At 36.4% G+C, this 20,303-nt stretch overlaps 1 protein-coding gene across 1 annotated transcript; it reads left to right on the forward strand.

The window, feature by feature from the left end:
- The first annotated feature begins 1,931 nt into the window (after nt 1–1,931).
- LOC113313104 (ubiquitin-conjugating enzyme E2 7-like) lies at nt 1,932–4,746 on the forward strand. The gene is made up of 6 exons (XM_026561824.1): nt 1,932–2,191; nt 2,300–2,402; nt 2,692–2,789; nt 2,863–2,963; nt 3,897–3,974; nt 4,269–4,746. The coding sequence occupies exons 1-6, from the start codon at nt 2,143–2,145 to the stop codon at nt 4,344–4,346; spliced, it is 507 nt and encodes a 168-aa protein (XP_026417609.1). The 5' UTR covers nt 1,932–2,142; the 3' UTR covers nt 4,347–4,746.
- Nucleotides 4,747–20,303: the final 15,557 nt, after the last annotated feature.

Raw genomic sequence — 20,303 nt, forward strand, 5'->3', positions numbered from 1 at the left:
TATAAATTAAGATATAGTTTTTGCAAATAAATTTGACAACAAGCTTGAGATAGCAATACTTGTGAGTTCGACCGAGCAATGCTCTAACAACATGCAGTCGAGAAAATTAACCTTACAAAGGAATGAGCTCTAAGAGCTAAAACTTACCTAATGGGTGAAGTAACTCTAACTGTTGAAGCCGGTCCGATAAAGACTAATGTAGCTTTCTTGGTCCTTAACACCAGATCACCTTACAATGTGATCCTGAGAAGGGATTGGCGATAGGAAGTTCCATCAATATATCATCAGAAAATTAAGTTCATTGCTAGCTCAAGAGAATATGTAACCCTGGAAACCAGGCAGTTTCTAAAGAGCTCACAGTGTTATCTTTATCTCAGTAAGACAGAGAGAATAAAAATTAAAGTTACCAAGTAGGAAAGCTACACTGCAAAGACATATAGCGGAACTAAGTTACTGAAACTGAAAAGGAGTTACCCGGAGTTCTAGATTGAGAATTAAAAGATGAGATCGTCGAACTCCTCGAAGAAAATAACTTCATAACATCTGAGGATCAAAAAATAATCTTCATAGGTAAAGACTTATAACAAGCTGAGAAGCAGAGTGTGTTAAAATCTATTAAAAAAGAACATCGAGTTTTTGCCAGGAAAATGTCTAACATGCTAGGTATTGATCCAACTATTGCATGACACTCTCTGAATATCGATCAAAGTTTCAAACCTGTGAAACATAAAAAGAGAAAGATAGCATATAAGTTGTACAATTCAGTGAACCCAAACATCGTCTGAATGTTAGAGACTAACATTATAAGGGAATATCAACACACCATCTAGATCTCTAACATCATTGTAGTTATGAAAAATAATGGGAAAGTTAGAGTTTGTATCGACTTCAGAAACTTAGATAAGGCCTCCCCCAAGGATAACTTCCCACTTCCTGACATGGATAGATTGGTAGAGTAAATGCAAAGGTATGCTCGCCTGTCTTTCATGGATGGGTACTCTGGATATAATCAAATACTTATGCATCCGACTGACGAAGAGCATACATCTTTTATAACAGACATAAGATTATACTTCTTTAAGGCAATGTCGTTTGGTCTGAAGAATGCAGGCTCGACCTATCAAAGGTTATCAATAAGATGTTCAGAGAGTTGATTGGCGACACCATGGAATATTATGCTGACAATATGGCTGTCAAAATCTTGAAAAAGATTGATCACCACCGTAATTTGTTAAAACTTTCTTTGTCCTGAGACATTACAATCCATCTAACTGTGCTTTTGGAGTTCATGGCGGTAAATTCCTTGGTTTCATGATAACAAGAAACGAAATCGAGGCCGGTCTATTAAAAATCCGAACTATACAGGATATGCCAGCTCCATCATGCAAGAAAGATATCCAGCAGCTGACGAAAGCTAGCAAGCTTGAATGGATTTATTGTCATATCACCTGACAAAGTGCTTTTTTTTCTTCTTCAATCTATTTTATAAAAGCTTGAGGCAAGGTGTTTTGTGTTCCATCCTTAGAACCTCGGATTCGTAAAGATTCTTGCATTTGTGTTTTACTCTAACTGAATCATATGTTGGATCAGGATTTTTTTTTGTTCCAACCGAACCCAAAGAGTAACTTACTAAAATAGAGTGGACGACATTATCGGGTAGCCCCAAACCAATTTGGGGTGGTGACTAGTGCCCAAATCTTACCTAAAAGGCCAAGCCCAACTTTTTAATGAGTCTATGACAGTGGGGCCTATTTGTACTCTGGGCAACAAATGCCCAGAACAGCCTATCCAGCATGGCAGTATCCAACAAACCAAAATTGAGCACATGCTAATCTGATTTCGACGAATATCTTAGTGGGACCCACAGATCACAAAGCACACACGCATCCTTAAAAGTTTTGGTATTGGTATCTTAATCGAAAAGATCGATCCATTTTAACAAAAAAAAAAAGAGATACAAGATTCTGTGTTCGATTTAGTCGAACGAGTCGGCTTAAATTCCCATCCCCTGCTCTCTAAAATTGTTATTACTCTTAATTCTCGGCGCAGCCTTCTGAATATAAATAATACGCTCAACGCAAAGCCAGGAAAAGCCTCTCTCTTTTTTTATCTCACTTTTGATCATCAGGCTCGCGGTTAGTAATGGCTGTAAAAACCCAAGCAAGCCTTCTCCTTCAGAAACAGCTCAGAGGTTTTGGTTATTCTTATTTTAGATCGAATTATTAAATCAATTAGAATTTTCTAGGGTTTTTTTTATTATATGATGATGATGATCCGTTATTGTTGTTTGTTTTTGTAGATCTTATGAAAAACCCAGTTGATGGGTTTTCTGCTGGGTTAGTCAAGGATGACAATATTTTTGAATGGAGTGTCACGATTATTGGACCTCCCGATACTCTGTAGTGAGTTTATTTTTCTATTCTTAATTTAAAGTTTCAATTTGTTTTTTCTTTTTGCATGTATTTGTTTTGTTCTCACGATTCGGGTGTGTGTCTAAACTTGATTATGCATGTATGAATTCCAATTGGTTTGTAATGGTAGCTGTTTTGGGGATTGGATTTGGTTTTGTTTTACCCCCTTTCAAGTGGGTTTCATAAGGGTTTATCTATATGCTTAATTGCAGATATTGACATACTTTTGTTTTTTATCACAATCAAATTGATAACGAGGTTGAGTCTGTATGTTTTGTAGTGATGGAGGATATTTTAATGCTATCATGACCTTTCCTGCTAATTATCCTAACAGCCCTCCAACAGTAAAGTTTACTTCAGAAATGTGGCATCCTAATGGTTGGTAAATTTCTGATTGGTAAATTGTTTATATAAAATTTGGAACTATTCTTGACTTCTTCATGAAACGCAGTTTATCCTGATGGACGAGTCTGCATATCTATTCTTCATGCTCCGGGTGATGACCCTAATGGTTATGAACTTGCAAGTGAGCGATGGATGCCAGTTCATACGGTATGATTTCTTTTCTTTCCGTTCTTATGAAGAAATTGCTACTGACCAACATTGTTGTTATTAAAACCAGCAGAGCTCTGACCTTAACTGCTATTTTGTCGACTGAGGTTTCCTCTTTTAGCCTTCTTTTAGTGCGATCTTAGTAGCATTGAGGCCCCATATACGTCGTCTTTCTTTGCTGCAAAAAGATTACATGTCTATATTTTCAGTATATGCTCATTTTGTATACATGTATTTCCTCTAATTCGATATATACTAGCTTCGTCTAGAGACGGTTAGCCTATACAACTTAATTCTCTTATCTTGCTGTCTGTCACTCACTCGATCAGTTTGTGTTCAAAGAGTGCTTCATCAACTGTCTAATTGTTTTCTTTTTGAACACCTCCGTTGGCTTTCACCACTTCGCGTTGCATTTATCACATGCTAGACTCATGCACAGTTACACTTTCTAAACACCAACTTACTAGTACCTTCATTACGAGCTACACATGTTCTTGTTATAAGTATATGGATCATGTTTGGCAACAGTTCAACAAAAAATCCTGGTAGGCGTTCTATACAAAAAACAGAAACAGATTTGTAATTACGAGAACAGTAATGCCATCCGATATTTGTTTAGTTCGTCAAAATAAAAGCTGCTTTAGAGGGCTCAGGGCAGGGGAATGATCATATAGGCAGAGAATCAACTTTGCAAGATACCACATATTACCCTTTTCTTATATCGAGTAAACTTCCTGGATAAAATAATTTGCGATTAGTATAAAACTTTCCTAGCAAATGTTGTTTTTGCATGGCATGGATTTATCCGTATATTCAGTGCAAGGCAATATAACGTCATTCCATTATTCCATAACTTTTGTTTCATAAAATTTATGATATTTACTTTTCTGCATGACATATTCTTACCTACCTCTGAGACTCTTTTGAATGCAGGTCGAAAGCATAGTTTTGAGTATCATATCCATGCTTTCAAGTCCTAATGATGAATCGCCTGCAAATGTTGAAGCTGCGGTGAGTTCATAACTTTATAACTTGACGCCAGTCTTCTGTACATATTCTCCCACCATTGTTGTTTCATATTCTGTGCTCTAGAATTTTCTTGTTCCTTGTACTTATTTAATTATTAAGTTTACATCTGAGCTTAGCTGAATGCAGTATTCACCAATATTACTATGATTTAATTATCTGATAAAGATAAAAGATGACTTCAGTTAACTCCAAGTACAACAATAGGCAACCACATAAAAGATTTGACTGTTACCACATCCATTTTTTGATCTCTGTATGTGTGTTCGTAATTTGCAGAAAGAATGGAGGGATAAGAGAGATGATTTTAGAAAGAAAGTTAGCCGCATTGTGAGACGATCACAAGAAGATTTTTGATCTCACCACCATGTGTCGGACTCCCATATCTCAAGTATTCTTACAGCTGTAGTGGCAAAATTCAGGATTGAGGAGGTGTTATCAGTGTCTTGAGTCTTATAATTTCGTTGATTTAGGGGGGAGAGGGAGCTAGTTGAGTTAAGTATATTTAGTGAAGAGTTATTTGCATTATGGAAAACGCGTAAATTATCACTTTGTTGCAACCTATCTTGTCTATTGTTCTCTCGTCTTGTCTTCAGTGTGCTTCATGTTTAGTTACATTTCTTGATGACTAACTTAACATTGGGCTCAAGCCCTACTGTGTGTTTTGGGAAGTAGGGGATGTAATGCTAAGGGTGTTTTTGTCTTGTTTTCTCTTGTCACCGTTTTGGAAATGAAAACTTGGTATTTGGGTTTCTTCTAGTGTTTTAGTTTCTCTATATGATCAATCAGGCCTCCCCACAAAGAGAGTGTTGGCGCTTAGTGTACCACTTAGTTTACCTACTATTTATAGGCATGTACAGGCTGATATACTTTGTATTAGTTGGTACAGGCCCTATAGCACATTCAGAGGGTTTTTTACTATGACAGTGGGTAAGGGGTGTTTAAAATTTGAGAAATGACTGAATTATACTCCCTCCGTCCCACTCCTAAGTGACCTATTTGATTTTAGATTTTGTCCCAATGATAAGTGACCTATATCACTAAACAATGAGATATTCCGGAATTATCCTTTTAGTTAATTATAAATAATATATGAAATATGTATAATTTGATAGGCATGTTTATATTCGTTACGTAGGTGTTTTAAAATGCTTTTCAATTGTATGAAATTTGCGAACATCCGTGGAGTATTTTGAGAGATAAACCATTTTTAAATTTCACTAGTTATTATTCATAAGGGTATAATTGTAAAAAATGATTAAAAATACTATTTTCCTTGCTTTCCTTAAAAATTGTGCAAATTTCAAATAGGTCACTTAGGAGTGGGACGGAGGGAGTATTCTTTAATTATTACTCTCTCCGTTTTTTAAAAGAGTTATTGCTCTGATCTATTTTGAGGTTAAATAGAAAAGTGATAATAGCTTTTTTCGAGAAACGGCTTGATACCAAAGTACAAATTAATTAAATCGAGAAACTCATCGATTTCTATCTTTTACTCATTTTATTTGCCCTACGACACCACCAAATTGTTATCCAGAATTGGGAAGAGGTCACTAATTTCTTTGTCTTTACACATTTTGTTTGGGGAAATGTATAAAACAATCGCACAATTAACACCCGATTTGCAAAACAGTCACACTGCTACAAACAATTTACAAAACAGTCATACTTCTGTTTGTAGCAGCGTTAGATCTGTAGGGCCTACAAATTCAGAGTTAAACCAGGTGCTCAATTTACCTATTTGTCCTTAACCTAACTATAATAAATCTAGTACCATGGATCGGGTATAGTCACATCTCGAGGATCGTTTCGACGTACAGGGTTAGTGAAAATAATTACACTTTCTTACTACTCAAAATATAAATATAGCAAGGGCAAGAAAGGATCGTTCCCACAGAGAGGTCTAGGTTGTCGTTTGTTTCAGTTTCCTACAATAACAATGGGGGGTTTTATAATTTTTATAAACTAAAATAAAAGCAAACAAAGAAATAAACAAGCAAATCAATAATATAAAGATATTGGTTAAGGATTCATCTTCATTCACAAACATGCTTTTTAACAATAACTAGAATTGATATTTAATTTCTCTTTTATCAAAGGCCCTAGGATACCTTGATCGCAAGTATATCCCGCAAATCTCCTCTTGTCATCAACAAACACATTAAAAGATGGGAATATGAATTCTATCTTAGAGAACAACCTAACGTGTAAAAGCACTAATCAAGTTTATTTCCCTAGATGCATTAAGTTCTATGAAATCAAGCCAATCAAAGCAATCGAACGTGTAAAAGCACTAATCTGGTTTAACAAAGGTTATGGTTCACATATGATTACAAGGATGCATCACTACAAGCTATAACCATATTTATGCTACTTGTAATCAGGAATCTATCACTTTTGCGTATAACAAATCCTAATCTAGCAATAGAGATGAAAACAAACTCAACCGATTCGCGACTCGATCAAACAAGCATTCAAATCATGTAACAATATAAATAGTGAATCATAATCGATAAATGGAGACAAAACTAATTTATTGAACAAGAAACATGGTTTGTGAAATCCAATTATTCCATAACCAATAATAAAATTAACTACTCATATTAATGGAGTTCATAACAAAAATAAAGAGAAAACTCATGTTTCTAAACCCTACGACAAAAGAGTAGAAGTAAACAAAGAGTAGAAGTAAAGATCTATTTTCCCAGGTGGAGATATGTCGGCTCTTATACTGTTGCCAAGTTCTAAATAGGTCACTCCCAAAATCCTTGGAAAACTCAGTCGAAGCCCAATAGAAGTTACAACCCAATCAATACAGGCCCAAGTATTTCTCTGAGTCAAACCGGGTCAGGTGCGTCAACTTACCAGAAAGGAATTCTGGCCGTCTCCAGGCCATTTCTACAGCTCCCCTGCAAAGCATTATTGCCTCCATCAACAGCAACATCTCTTAACTTGATCTTCAGCATCAGTTTCTTTCAAACTGCAACTGAGAGCAACGCTTCCCTGACTTTTTAAACTCAGCTTCATTCCTTCTCTACATTGCCGCAACACCAACTCCCATTTTCTGCACCCATTTCTGCAACTCCTGGCAAGCTCAACAACCCATAAGCAGATAAACTACAAACCACTTTCGTCTGCAATTGCTCATCATCTTCTAACACAGTCTCTTCATCATGGAATCAATAACCACCAGCCATTACACTATTAACTACCCTTTACAGTTCCTTGAAGCAGCGTCATTCTGTAGCAGCAACACAAACCCATTTCAGTTCTTTCCCTCACTGATTCTTGTAACCACCAATTCCATCACGGTTGTAGCTCCATTTCAGTTCATGCCACACTGCAAGCATCCTTGGCCATTGCGAACTCTGTATCCCATCAACACAGCACCAATTTCGGTCAATCTTCATTCCCTGTATCAATAACAACATCAACAGCTTAACCTGCAGATGCAAAACCCATTCAATCCTAGCTTCATTATCTCTGAATTTGCCAGTTCCCTGTATCACTATTAGGCCATCATCATACAAAGCTGCATCACCAACTGCAATTCTCAATGGCAGCATCACCTGCAGTTGCATCTCTTCCATTGCAGCAACAAAACACACAACTGCAATCACCAACACAGCAAGTTCCATTATCACTGCCAAATTTTCCTGATTCGAGTTCCTCCATTGCACTTGCATTTGCACCTGTAACTTCAACAGCTTCAATTTCCAACTGCAGATGCTCTTGCTGTAAAAACAACTCATTCAGGCAACTAAACAGGCACCCTGTGTGCAATGTGTATCCATCTGAATAATCACCAGTTTCCATTTCTATGTTGGTCTCATAATCTTCAATACAACCATGAATCGATGGCCACCGGAGTTCCTCCCTGTCCTAAACATTCATCCAAACCCAGAAATTCAATAAACTCATACCATTCCTGTAGTTCCTCCATCTCAAGAACGCTAACCTCCATCTGTACTCATGCCTTACTCTCTGTAACTCTAGATTAACAGAAACCATTCTTCTTGGCAGCACAAACTCTATTTCAAACTCATCTCGTCACTGTCAGAGCCCTAGCAGAACCACAGACAAATTCACCTCCATATTGAAATCAGACTCAAACCCATCTCTAATTCATCACGGATTCTTCACATTTTCTTTTTGAATTCGAGTCTCTCCTGAAACCAAAATCCACCATCTTCATTAACCTGTAGCAGTCAGTTCAAACCTAAACACCCATCTCTGGTTCTTGATAAACCCCTTTTAATCACGTTTCTCTCCGCAGCCGTTCATCCTATTTCACTCTTCTCTGAACTCAAAAGAAAATGATTGAGAAACAATTTTCTGCGGAAGTCTAGGGCTTGGTAATGAGTGGGATTTATCTAGACACCATCACCCTGATAAGGGCTGCCAAAATGAACAGCCTTTAAGCAGACTCAGCTGATCTTCCCCTTGTCCTTGGCTTTACTCCCAATAGTGCTTGCTTGTGTAACGATGATTCTGCTTTCCTTGCTCCAAATGAACGCTTTTTTCTTCTCTTGAATTCTTCCACCAGCAGCAGCCGTCCTTTACTTCTCAGATTCACTTCTTTCCTTCAATTCTATACATCACTAAAGCTGTCATGCTTTTCAGACAAAATTTGCATCACCAAAGCTGACATGCTTTTTAGCGAGAGATGAAGAAATAAAAACATATAGTGAGAAATAATCCGCCAACAACATTTGCACCTTTTGCCCTGTTTCTTCTTCTTTTGTTCCAAATGACTCCAAAGTACCTAAACACTCAAAAACAACCATAAGATACATATTTTACAAGAAAACTTAATAAAGAAAGCATAAACAATATATAAATATTAAGGTGTTTTAGACACCTAACAAATTCCCCCACACTTAGACTTTGCTAGTCCTCGAGCAAATCAAACAAATTAATTCTAAAACATAAATACAACTCCGTCTCGTCGAGGCTACGGTTACTCTTAGCATAAATAACAAGCCTGTAAACCTCTAGGTGTCCCTAGTGGACGAGTTATAGTCTCGTGAAGGTTTACAAGAGGTGTACCTACAAAACCTTTACTTCCAAAATCCATCTACCTGTGAAAAGTCTAAAAATGACACTAAAACATTTTGTAATTGGGATACTATCGATGATTACAGGAGAAAGTACCCACTTTCAATAAAAATCCAATTCATAAATTAGTAATATAGCTTTATCCGGAAAGTTGAACACAACCACAATACTCGGAATCTAATCAACCACAATCGCATGAAAATATTAAGAAGATGGATATAGAAAGTAGATGGTGACGGACTGTTGACTAAAGTGAACGGTGTTTCCCATATCTGTCTGAAGGTCACTGCCAAGATAAACCTAAAAATCCTATTGGATTGAGGTACTGGTCTGAAAACTAATATCAACACGACTGGCATATACAAGGGAACCAGCGGTCGACATACTTAATTCTAGATCAATTCACTGACATATACAAGGGAACCAATGATCGATTTTATTCAACACAATAATAATATTTTTTTTTTCTTTTCTTCCAATTTTTTTTTTCCTTTTTTTTTCTCAAATCGACAACATGATTGGATCTTTTGGATCCAAGCGCATGATTCTTGTCAGCAGATTACATGGTAATTCCCATGGATCCTGCATTCCACGCTTGCTTAGGCGACATAGACAGGGAGAACACACACATATTGCTATCCAAGTGTCAATTTTTTTTTATATGTACACCATTTGGTCAAATTGGTCTGGTCTTTTTTTTTTTGTAGTAACTCAATCACTCTATTTCATCCTAGCAGTGATAACAATTCGATGTTGGTGCCCCACCAAATCACTTAGAGAAACAATATATAAATATGGAAAAATAAAAATAGAACGTGACATGGTGACGACTCCGAGATATGGTGACAACTAACATGTTATTTATTTTTATATTTTGTTCGTTTTCATATGATAGACTCTACTAATGGGTTCCTCAACTCCTATATTTTCATTAGTGTAAGGCACAAGTTGCTAGATTTCGGAGTTCATAAAACAATTTTTTCTTCCTATTTTTTTTCTAAAGGCATCAAATCAACTAACTATACAAACATATAAATGCTCCCCCACACTTAAACTTTACATTGTTCTCAATGTAAAATTTAGTCATTCAAAGTAAAGTTCAAGGTGGGAAATTCCTCAAATGATATGCAAAAACAAAGATAAAATGCTTAAAAATAAAAAGATAAAGATAAAGATACAAAACCGATGGGTTGCCTCCCACTTAGCGCTTGGTTTAAAGTCATTAGCCCGACTTGCAAGACGAATTCTCCATACACCAATAATCGGAAAAGTTGGGGATCCACCCATAGCACCTGTTTTGCAAACACTAGCTTCGCACACATATTAGTAATATAAAACAAAAATGAAGCTATTAGCCAATAAAAGTTTCCCCCACACTTATTCTTGTCCACACTTGGAAGTGGGTAAAGAATATAAAATTCAGGAACTTCCACGGTTTCTTGTTCCAAAACCTGCATAGTATGAGAATCAAGTATCTCTAATGGCGGAAATCGAGAAACAAAATCATTCAACAATATTCTCGAAGCACATACATTCAAACCAATAAGAGGTAAAGGAGAAGAAACAATATGCAAAGGGTTAGACAAACCTATCACAATCTCTTGTATCACGGAATCCTCTTCATCCTTGAAAAAATCAAGTGAATTATTCACCTCTTGTATATCATGGTCCTCTATCAAACCTTCCAACCATTCTTCATCCGTTTCTACCTTAACTAAATTCTCGGCATTAACATAATCATTACAATCCTTTGCAAGCTCAATTGGGTCTTTTACAATATTGGTCATAACGGTCTCATTTTCAACACACTCGTCATCATTAGACTCAAACCATGTTGCAAGGAAGTTCTGTAAAACACTAGTTTCATCATACTCATGTACCTTTTGAATAGGTTTTTGATCATTATAAAGATCAAGAGTTGAGTCAACTACACTAATGTCATCAAATATCTCCAAAGGTTGATCATTTTCAACACAATCATCTTCATTTTCAGACTCACCATAATAAGAATCGTCGTCAGTTTCCCAACCTTTATCACGACGTCGTTTAAGTTCCATCTGTATGGTCCTACTAATTTCTTCAACAAGCTCTTCTGAGTCTCCATCATCTTCCAACTTGTATAATTTCTGTGCAAGTTTCCTGACATTCACACGCTTACCTCCATTAACTACAATGGATTCTCTTTCCCATGACTCTTCCCTTTGAATGGGTGAATGATCATAACTACGATCCGGAGTCGGGTAAGAAAAAGTGTTGTAGAAATCGGTTTGTGCGATGTTCAGTCCATTTATAACATTCATACATCTCGGATAAAGCAAATTGGAAGTAGAATTGTCCCACCTAGGTGCTTGACTTACATACCCACTGCAAGGTTGTTGTTGGTATGTATGAAAATCACCATAAGCTCTTGGATATTGATCATAGCCAATAAATTGGTTCCGATCGTATTCCGTAGATGGTGGGAAATCGTCATTGTGTTGAGGAGGTTGAAAACCGTATCCATTGCTCCAGTATGCTCCTTCCATGTGACAATAAGTACCTGAAACAAGAGTTCTCAAAACTACGTCAAAAACAGAAAATAATAAAAACTAAAAACAAAACTAAAAATAAGAAACCAAAAACAAGTGACAACCGCTGCCTCCCCGGCAGCGGCGCCAAAATTTGATCGCTGTCGTAGGCGTCAAAAATAATTACACTTTCTTACTACTAAAAATATAAATATAGCAAGGGCAAGAAAGGATCGTTCCCACAGAGAGGTTTAGGTTGTCGTTTGTTTCAGTTTCCTACAATAAAAATGGGGGGTTTTATAATTTTTATAAAATAAAATAAAAGCAAACAAAGAAATAAACAATCAAATCAATAATATAAAGATATTGGTTAAGGATTCATCTTCATTCACAAACATGCTTTTTAACAATAACTAGAATTGATATTTAATCTCTATTTTATCAAAGGCCCTAGGATACCTTGATCGCAAGTATATCCCGCAAATCTCCTCTTGTCATCAACAAACACATTAAAAGATGGGAATATGAATTCTATCTTAGAGAACAACCTAACGTGTAAAAGCACTAATCAAGTTTAATTCCCTAGATGCATTAAGTTCTATGAAATCAGGCCAATCAAAGCAATCGAACGTGTAAAAGCACTAATCCGATTTAACAAGGGTTATGGTTCACATATGATTACAAGGATGCATCACTACAAGCTATAACCATATTTATGCTACTTGTAATCAGGAATCTATCACTTTTGCGTATAACAAATCCTAATCTAACAATAGAGATGAAAACAAACTCAACCGATTCGCGACTCGATCAAACAAGCATTCAAATTATGTAACAATATAAATAGTAAATCATAATCGATAAATGGAGACAAAACTAATTTATTGAACAAGAAACATGCTTTGTGAAATCCAATTATTCCATAATCAATAATAAGATTAACTACTCATGTTAATGGAGTTCATAACAAGAATAAAAAGAAAACTCATGTTTCTAAACCCTAGAACAAAAGAGTATAAGTAAAGATCTATTTTCCCTGGTGGAGATATGTCGGCTCTTATACTGTTGCAAAGTTCTAAATAAGTCACTGCCAAAATCCTCGGAAAACTCATTCGAATCCCAATAGAAGTTACAACCCAATCAATACAGGCCCAAGTATTTCTCTGAGTCAAACCGGGTCAGGTGCGTCAACTCACCAGAAAGGAATTCTGGCCGTCTCCAGGCCATTTCTACAGCTCCCCTGCAAAGCATTATTGCCTCCATCAACAACAACATCTCTTAACTTGATCTTCAGCATCAGTTTCTTTCAAACTGCAACTGCGAGCAACGCTTCCCTAACTTTTTAAACTCATCTTCATTCCTTCTCTACATTGCCGCAACACCAACTCCCATTTTCTGCACCCATTTCTGCAATTCCTGGAAAGCTCAGCAACCCATAAGCACATAAACTACAAACCACTTTGGTATGCAATTGCTCATCATATTCTAACACAGTCTCTTCATCATGGAATCAATAACCACCAGCCATTACACTATTAACTACCCTTTACAGTTCCTTGAAGCAGCGTCATTCTGTAGCAGCAACACAAACCCATTTCAGTTCTTTCCCTCACTGATTCTTGTAACCACTAATTCCATCACGGTTGTAGCTCCATTTCAGTTCATGTCACACTGCAAGCATCCTTGGCCATTGCGAACTCTGTATCCCATCAACACAACACCAATTTCGGTCAATCATCAAACCAATTTCGGTAAATCTTCATTCCATGTATCAATAACAACATCAACAGCTTAACCTGCAGATGCAAAACCCATTCAATCCTAGCTTCATTATCTCTGAATTCACCAGTTCCCTGTATCACTATTAGGCCATCACCATACAAATCTTCATCACCAACTGCAATTCTCAATGGCAGCATCACCTGCACTTGCATCTCTTCCATTGCAGCAACAAAACACACAGCTGCAATCACCAACACAGCAAGTTCCATTATCACTGCCAAATTCTCCAGATTCGAGTTCCTCCATTGCACTTGCATTTTCACCTGTAACTTCAACAACTTCAATTTCCAACTGCAGATGCTCTTGATGTAAAAACAACTCATTCAGGCAACTAAACAAGCACCATGTGCGTAATTTGTATCCATCTGAATCATCACCAGTTTTTATTTCTATGTTGGTATCATAATCTTGAATACAACCATGAATCGATGGCCACCAGAGTTCCTCCCTGTCCTAAACATTCATCCAAACCCAGAAATTCAATAAACTCATACCATTCCTGTATTTCCTCCATCTCAAGAACCCTAACCTACATTTGTACTCATGCCTTACTCTCTGTAACTCTAGATTAACAAAAACCATTCTTCTTGGCAGCACAAACTCTATTTCAAACTCATCTCGTTACTGTCAGATCCCTAGCAGCACCACATACAAATTCACCTCCATATTGAAATCAGACTCAAACCCATCTCTAATTCATCACGGATTCTTCACATTTTATTTTTGAATTCGAGTCTCTCCTGAAAACAAAATCCACCATCTTCATTAACCTGTAGCAGTCAGTTCAAACCTAAAACACCCATCTCTGATTCTTGATAAACCCCTTTTAATCTCGTTTCTCTCCGCAACCATTCATCCTATTTCACTCTTCTCTGAACTCAAAAGAAAATGATTGAGAAACAATTTTCTGCTGAAGTCTAGGGCCTGGTAATGAGTGGGATTTATCTAGACACCATCACCCTGATAAGGGCTGCCAAAATGAACAGCCTTTAAGCAGACTCAGCTGATCCTCCACTTGTCCTTGGCTTTACTCCCAATAGTGCTTGCTTGTGTAACGATGATTCTGCCTTCCTTGCTCCAAATGAACGCTCTTTTCTTCTCTTGAATTCTTCCACCAGCAGCAGCCGTCCTTTACTTCTCAGATCCACTTCTTTCCTTCAATTCTATACATCACTAAAGCTGTCATGCTTTTCAGACAAAATTTGCATCACCAAAGCTGACATGCTTTTCAGCCAGAGATGAAAAAATAAAAGCATATAGTGAGAAATAATCCGCCAACAACATTTGCACCTTTTGCCCTGTTTCTTCTTCTTTTGTTCAAATGACTCCAAAGTACCTAAACACTCAAAAGCAACCACAAGATACATATTTTACAAGAAAACTTAACAAAGAAAGCATAAACAGTAGATAAATATTAAGGTGTTTTAGACACCTATCAGTTAGCCACAAGAAAATCTGCATATAATAGGTAGGTTATCTCATCTCTTCTTCATTATTTGCCGTCGTCTCTTTCTCCATTTCTCTTCTCTAACCTTCTGCAAGTGCAACAATGTCGATTGAGTGAAGAAGAAATGATTTCGAGTGAGGTTGATCATCAATAGTGAGGTGTTTATTCACATAGTTGGTGTTTACGGTTTTGTTTCACTCTCATGGTATTTGATTGACTGATACGGGTTGAAAACAGGTAACTGGTTGTTGAAAACCTTAGTTTTCTTACAAAAGACCGTCAACATAGTTACAAACATAATGGGGTTGGTAATCTTGAACCCATATTGTGTTGGGATACCAACACCGATTAGGAATATTAGTTATTTTAGGAATGAGTTTGTGTTTCCTTATTTATTATTTGCTTAGGATTCAAGCTAGGATTCTCTATGTAAATTCATAGTTTGTTTTAGGGTTGAATTATCACAAGAAATATAATCAGTTTTAAGTTTGTTATTACGGTGGTTAATCCCCAATCAAAGGATTTCTATCACTTTTCTATCTTTTTAGTCTAGGTTGCTACCATATGGCATCTAGATCCGGTTCTTTCTTTCCTACCTTCCGCTGCAATACCATTATCACTGTGTCGCTTCGTTATCAATCGAATAAGCGTCGCCGTTAAAAAAAAAAGTGTGATTGTCGTTTCGTTATCAATCGAAAAACGTCATTCAATCTTTATTCTCAAAAAAAAAAAAAAAAAAAAAAAATCCTTATCCGAGTTTGCAGCCGCAGAGAGCTCACATCAAGAGGACGACGACACGAAAGGCATTATCGGTTTTTTCTGATTCGGGTGAGTATTTTCTGGTGTTTAAGATTTGCCACGTATACTGTGGTCTTTTGGTTCATTAATTAATTATATCAAGTCACTTACAAGCATCATAAGATATACGTCAGTATACTAGATTTTGTTTTCGACAACGACTGTGTGTTGCTTCTGTTACCATCAACCATATTGATCCGTGAAGATGACTGGTGTAACTAATACTCAATTAGCTGAGCGAATTGAAACTGTCAACACATCTTTGACGACGCTGATTAATGAGATGCGGGAAGATCGTACCGCTGCCAACACAAGATTTGAAACCTTCCAGGAAACTCAAGAGAACCTCCTCACGGAACTGCAAACTACTAATCAAAACATTGAAACTCTTCTACTTCGTTTGCAACCTGCTGGTGGTGCTAATCAAGGTAACAATGGGGATAATGGTGGTGCTAATCAAGGTAACAATGGGGCTAATCGTGGTCCTATCAATCGTGGAGGTACTATCAATCTGAAATTCCATGCATTCAGTGGAGATGATCCGGAAGGATGGATTTTTAAAGTTGAACAATATTTTTCTCTTCATGCGGTAGCTGACGCTCAAAAGGTACCAATAGCTGCAGCACATCTTGATGGTGATGCTAATGCATGGTATCGATGGATCAAAGATTCTTTAGGATAATTAATGTGTGAACAGTTCTCGCATGCACTTCGTTCTCGTTTCGGTAATCGACAACATATTGATGCATGTAGTAATTTATATTGTCACAAAAAGATACTGTTCGCAACCTTATTACTGAGTTTGAAAAGTTATTGAATTTTGTTCATGGGATGGCCGAAGAGCATCAAATTAGTATTTTTCTTTCTGCTCTACGTGAAGATATAAGAGCAGGTGTTCGAATGCGTCAACCTAGAAGCTTATCAGAAGCTTTTGAATTGGCACTTCTTCAAGAGGATGCTATTAATGCAACATCAAGTTTTAAAGCTGCAGAGTCTCCAAAAAATGCATCAACACCCATTGTGGCAACTACGTCTACCACAACTCCTGTTCGTCGAATTTCTAGGTTCGAGCAAGAAGAAAAGCGCAAGCAAGGTTTATGTTTTGGTTGTGACCAAGTTTACAGGCCAGGTCATCGGTGCCAAGGAACATGAGAAGGTCAATTACTACTTTTTGAAGGAGCCGACGCTAATGATGTTATCGTAATGAATTATTCAACCAATCCAACTTGAGGACAAGTTGCATTTCATGAGGCTGGGGATGTTGGGATACCAACACCGATTAGGAATATTAGTTATTTTAGGAATGAGTTTGTGTTTCCTTATTTATTATTTGCTTAGGATTCAAGCTAGGATTCTTTATATAAATTCATAGTTTGTTTTAGGGTTGAATTATCACAAGAAATATAATCAGTTTTAAGTTTGTTATTACGGTAGTTAATCCCCAATCAAAGGATTTCTATCACTTTTCTATCTTTTTATTCTAGGTTGCTAACATATTGTGCATTTTGAATTATTTTCAGAAAGTCTAATTTTTTGAATTTTAGGGATTTTATTTATAAACCCTAATTTTTATAAATTAGGGATTAATACTAAATGCTACTGTCATAATTGTTTGTTGTGTTAATAATTAATTGTGTAAGTTGTATTTTCTGAAACCCTAATTTTTGGTTGTGTTGATTACAAGTTTGGTGATGAATGATAAAAATTTAAGGTGTTTGTGTATTTGAGTAAGTTTGGGAGAATGGGTTTGTCCCTGATTCGAAATTGCAGATTAAGAAGAAACTCATATGACAAATGGTTATTTCTGAGTTACCAGTTTCATTCCGATCCCTAAAAACTTGGATTTCAGATGTATCTGTCATGTATATTCCATTTGCTTTTGATTTAGTAAAAAAAAGGAAATGAATTGTGGTTTTCCCTTTTATTAGATGTTAAATTTTGAAACTCATGATTGTTGACGCAGGCCTTATATTTTCATTAAATTTCGGTACTCAAGCTTTAGTAAACAAAAGGAAATGATACTTGACGCATGTTAAATTTGGCTACTCATGCTTTTGATTTGAACCAAAATTATGTTTGCCTCTTATGTCTGGTGATGAATCTTTCTCATTTACTCCATTTTTTGTAACAGAACCAATTTGTGCAACTTGCAATGTAATCCATTTTGAAGTTTAAGGCCGCAGTGTAACTTCAGTTCTCTTAGATCTTGTGGTGTGTTTGAGTAAGTTTGTTGTGTTCGAGATTCCAGGACTTTGGGGTGAAAATTTGGATGGAAAATTAGTTGGAGAGAACCTAGCTTGTCGATGTTCTTCTATGTAGTTGGTGCGCTGTATGGAGAGATTAGGCTCTATTACCCATCACCCGCGTAGCATCGTCACCTGCCAATTCACCTCTACAACAATACCACCAGTAAGTTCTATCTTGTTGCTGAGTGTTTATAGGTTCAATTAGCTATTTTGTGATGCTGACATTCTTTGTTTCAAAAGAATCCAGAGGTATAGACAACATTTCTAAAATTTCGTCATGATCTCTTCTTAGGTTAGCGGTTTAATGCTTGCAAGCCATATTGTTTCGAAAGAACCCCTAGTATAACACACTTGTTCAGTGAATGTTTGAGCCAGTATTGAGAAGCAAGCCTTTCGTGGATTATCGCAAGTTCTCCCTATGTTTGCGGTACGCCAGATATTCTCAAGTCTATTTGTTATTTCATTTTGAAACCATGAATTCCATAGTTCAATCTTCTGAAATTTCCTTTGTGTTGTCGTATTGTAGTATGCTAGTCACATGTTTATTAATGAAAGCCAGTAATCAATCACTTAAATAGGTTTAGGAACATATCAGTAATATTTCTACAATCAAAACTGATGAATGCCGTTGTGTACAGGATCATGTTCGTGCTATGATGGGATAAGGCAGTGCTTACGGGGACAGTGGATTCCAAATCAGTAGTGCAAGTACAAGTAAGAGCTTAAGTAGGAGGAGCAGCGGAGGAAAAGGAGCTCATCAACTCTATTTGGTGCAACATTGTCTCCGGTTACAAAGGCTTCAGCGTTAGCTTCACAGGCAACACCATCAACTGCAAATTCAGCATTGACGTGTCAGCATTGCACACATGTCTGGTTGCCAGCTTTGGTGGTTTAACTGAGCTTGAGTTAGGGAGAAGGGTATTTTGGAGACAAATAACACCGTCTTTCCCCAAACTGTTATCTCGGACAGAACATGACCAGTTTGTAAACCAATTATAAAAGTATGATCTTTTTGTAAACGAATTATAAAAAGTAGGACCATTTTGTAATTGGCCCTTTTGTTTGCCCTTCCAATGAGGAAGAGGTGGCGAAGCCCTCCCAGATTGTTATCCAGAATGGGGAAGAGGTGGGGAAGCCCACCCTTCCCAAATTGTTATCCGAATTTTGATGATATAATTGGATAAATAAATCTTGCTTTATTTTTCTGCATGACATATTCTTACCGATTTTGGATGATATTTACTTTTGTGCATAACCATATAAAAGCCAATTATGGGAAAAATATATTTTTTTATTTCGGTTTTATAAGAAATGTCATGCAACAAATTTGAAGTTATAGAATCTGCTAGAAAAAAAATATTTTGATCTCTAGCTCAAAAACATTAAAATCGGCCAGGTCGAGATATTAATTCCTAGCCGACTTTGATCGTCTAATTCACATATGAAGAACACCATCCATAATCGGCTAGTTGTTTTTGAGTTTCCCGTCCGATTATGTGGAATCTGCTGGAATGTTTACTCAACCTAGCCAATTCTGGGATAAAGAAAGTAATGATATACATGAGTATTTGCAGCAATCATGTATAACACATTATTTACGTTAGATTATGATGTAGATAGTATGCATTTTAGATGTACATGAGTATTTGCAGCATTAGATTCTTCATACACTTCATTTGACTTTCAATTTGCCTCATAAGCATTTTCATAATGGGTTTAAGTAAAAAAAAAAATATTATCTAAAAATTCACACAGTTCTTAATCTATAATTTAATTCTCATTAATCCGATTTAACAACTAACATTCAATTAACGCAACTAATTCAGATCATTAAAACATGATTAAGTGAGGGAATTTTAGTTATTATCGAAAGTATTTGGATATGGGGTTATTCGATTTACTTCATAATAACCTATTACATTTTATCATGTAGCCCTAAAAATAAGGTTTTTGAAAAAAAATATTTGGGTATATAACATTTGTTAGAGCACTGCTCGTTGAACCCATAAGTTTTGCTATCTCAAGCTTGTTGTCAATGTTAGTTGAACAAAACTATATCTTGATTTCTAATCTACTAAGTCAAGTCTCGGACTAGGTATAGAAGTTGGTAGTTGGGTATCAGACATCGCCCTCGAAGACTAAAGATCAACGAAGACAGTTGGAGAACTTCATCAACAAGGTATGTGAAGACTGGACCATTCTATTTACTCGCAAGCTATACCATTCTATCTATTTGAAACTATGTCGTATGACTTCTAATAGATTTATTGGAAAAAGAAATTTCGTGTCAAGCTTGTCTTGATAAACATCTCGAAATATGATTCAAGTAATGGATGTTTATTGGTCCTTAGCAATATTATTTCGAAACAATTTATTGTTCAAGAATTAATATTGTGGATCATTTGAAAATTTCCCAAGCAATGATTTTATCATTTGGGAAGGTTTCAAACATCAAAGAGAGAAATTCAGAACTTCT

The sequence above is a fragment of the Papaver somniferum genome, chromosome 9 (assembly GCF_003573695.1).
Source record: "Papaver somniferum cultivar HN1 chromosome 9, ASM357369v1, whole genome shotgun sequence".
In the NCBI taxonomy this organism is placed as follows: domain Eukaryota; kingdom Viridiplantae; phylum Streptophyta; class Magnoliopsida; order Ranunculales; family Papaveraceae; genus Papaver; species Papaver somniferum.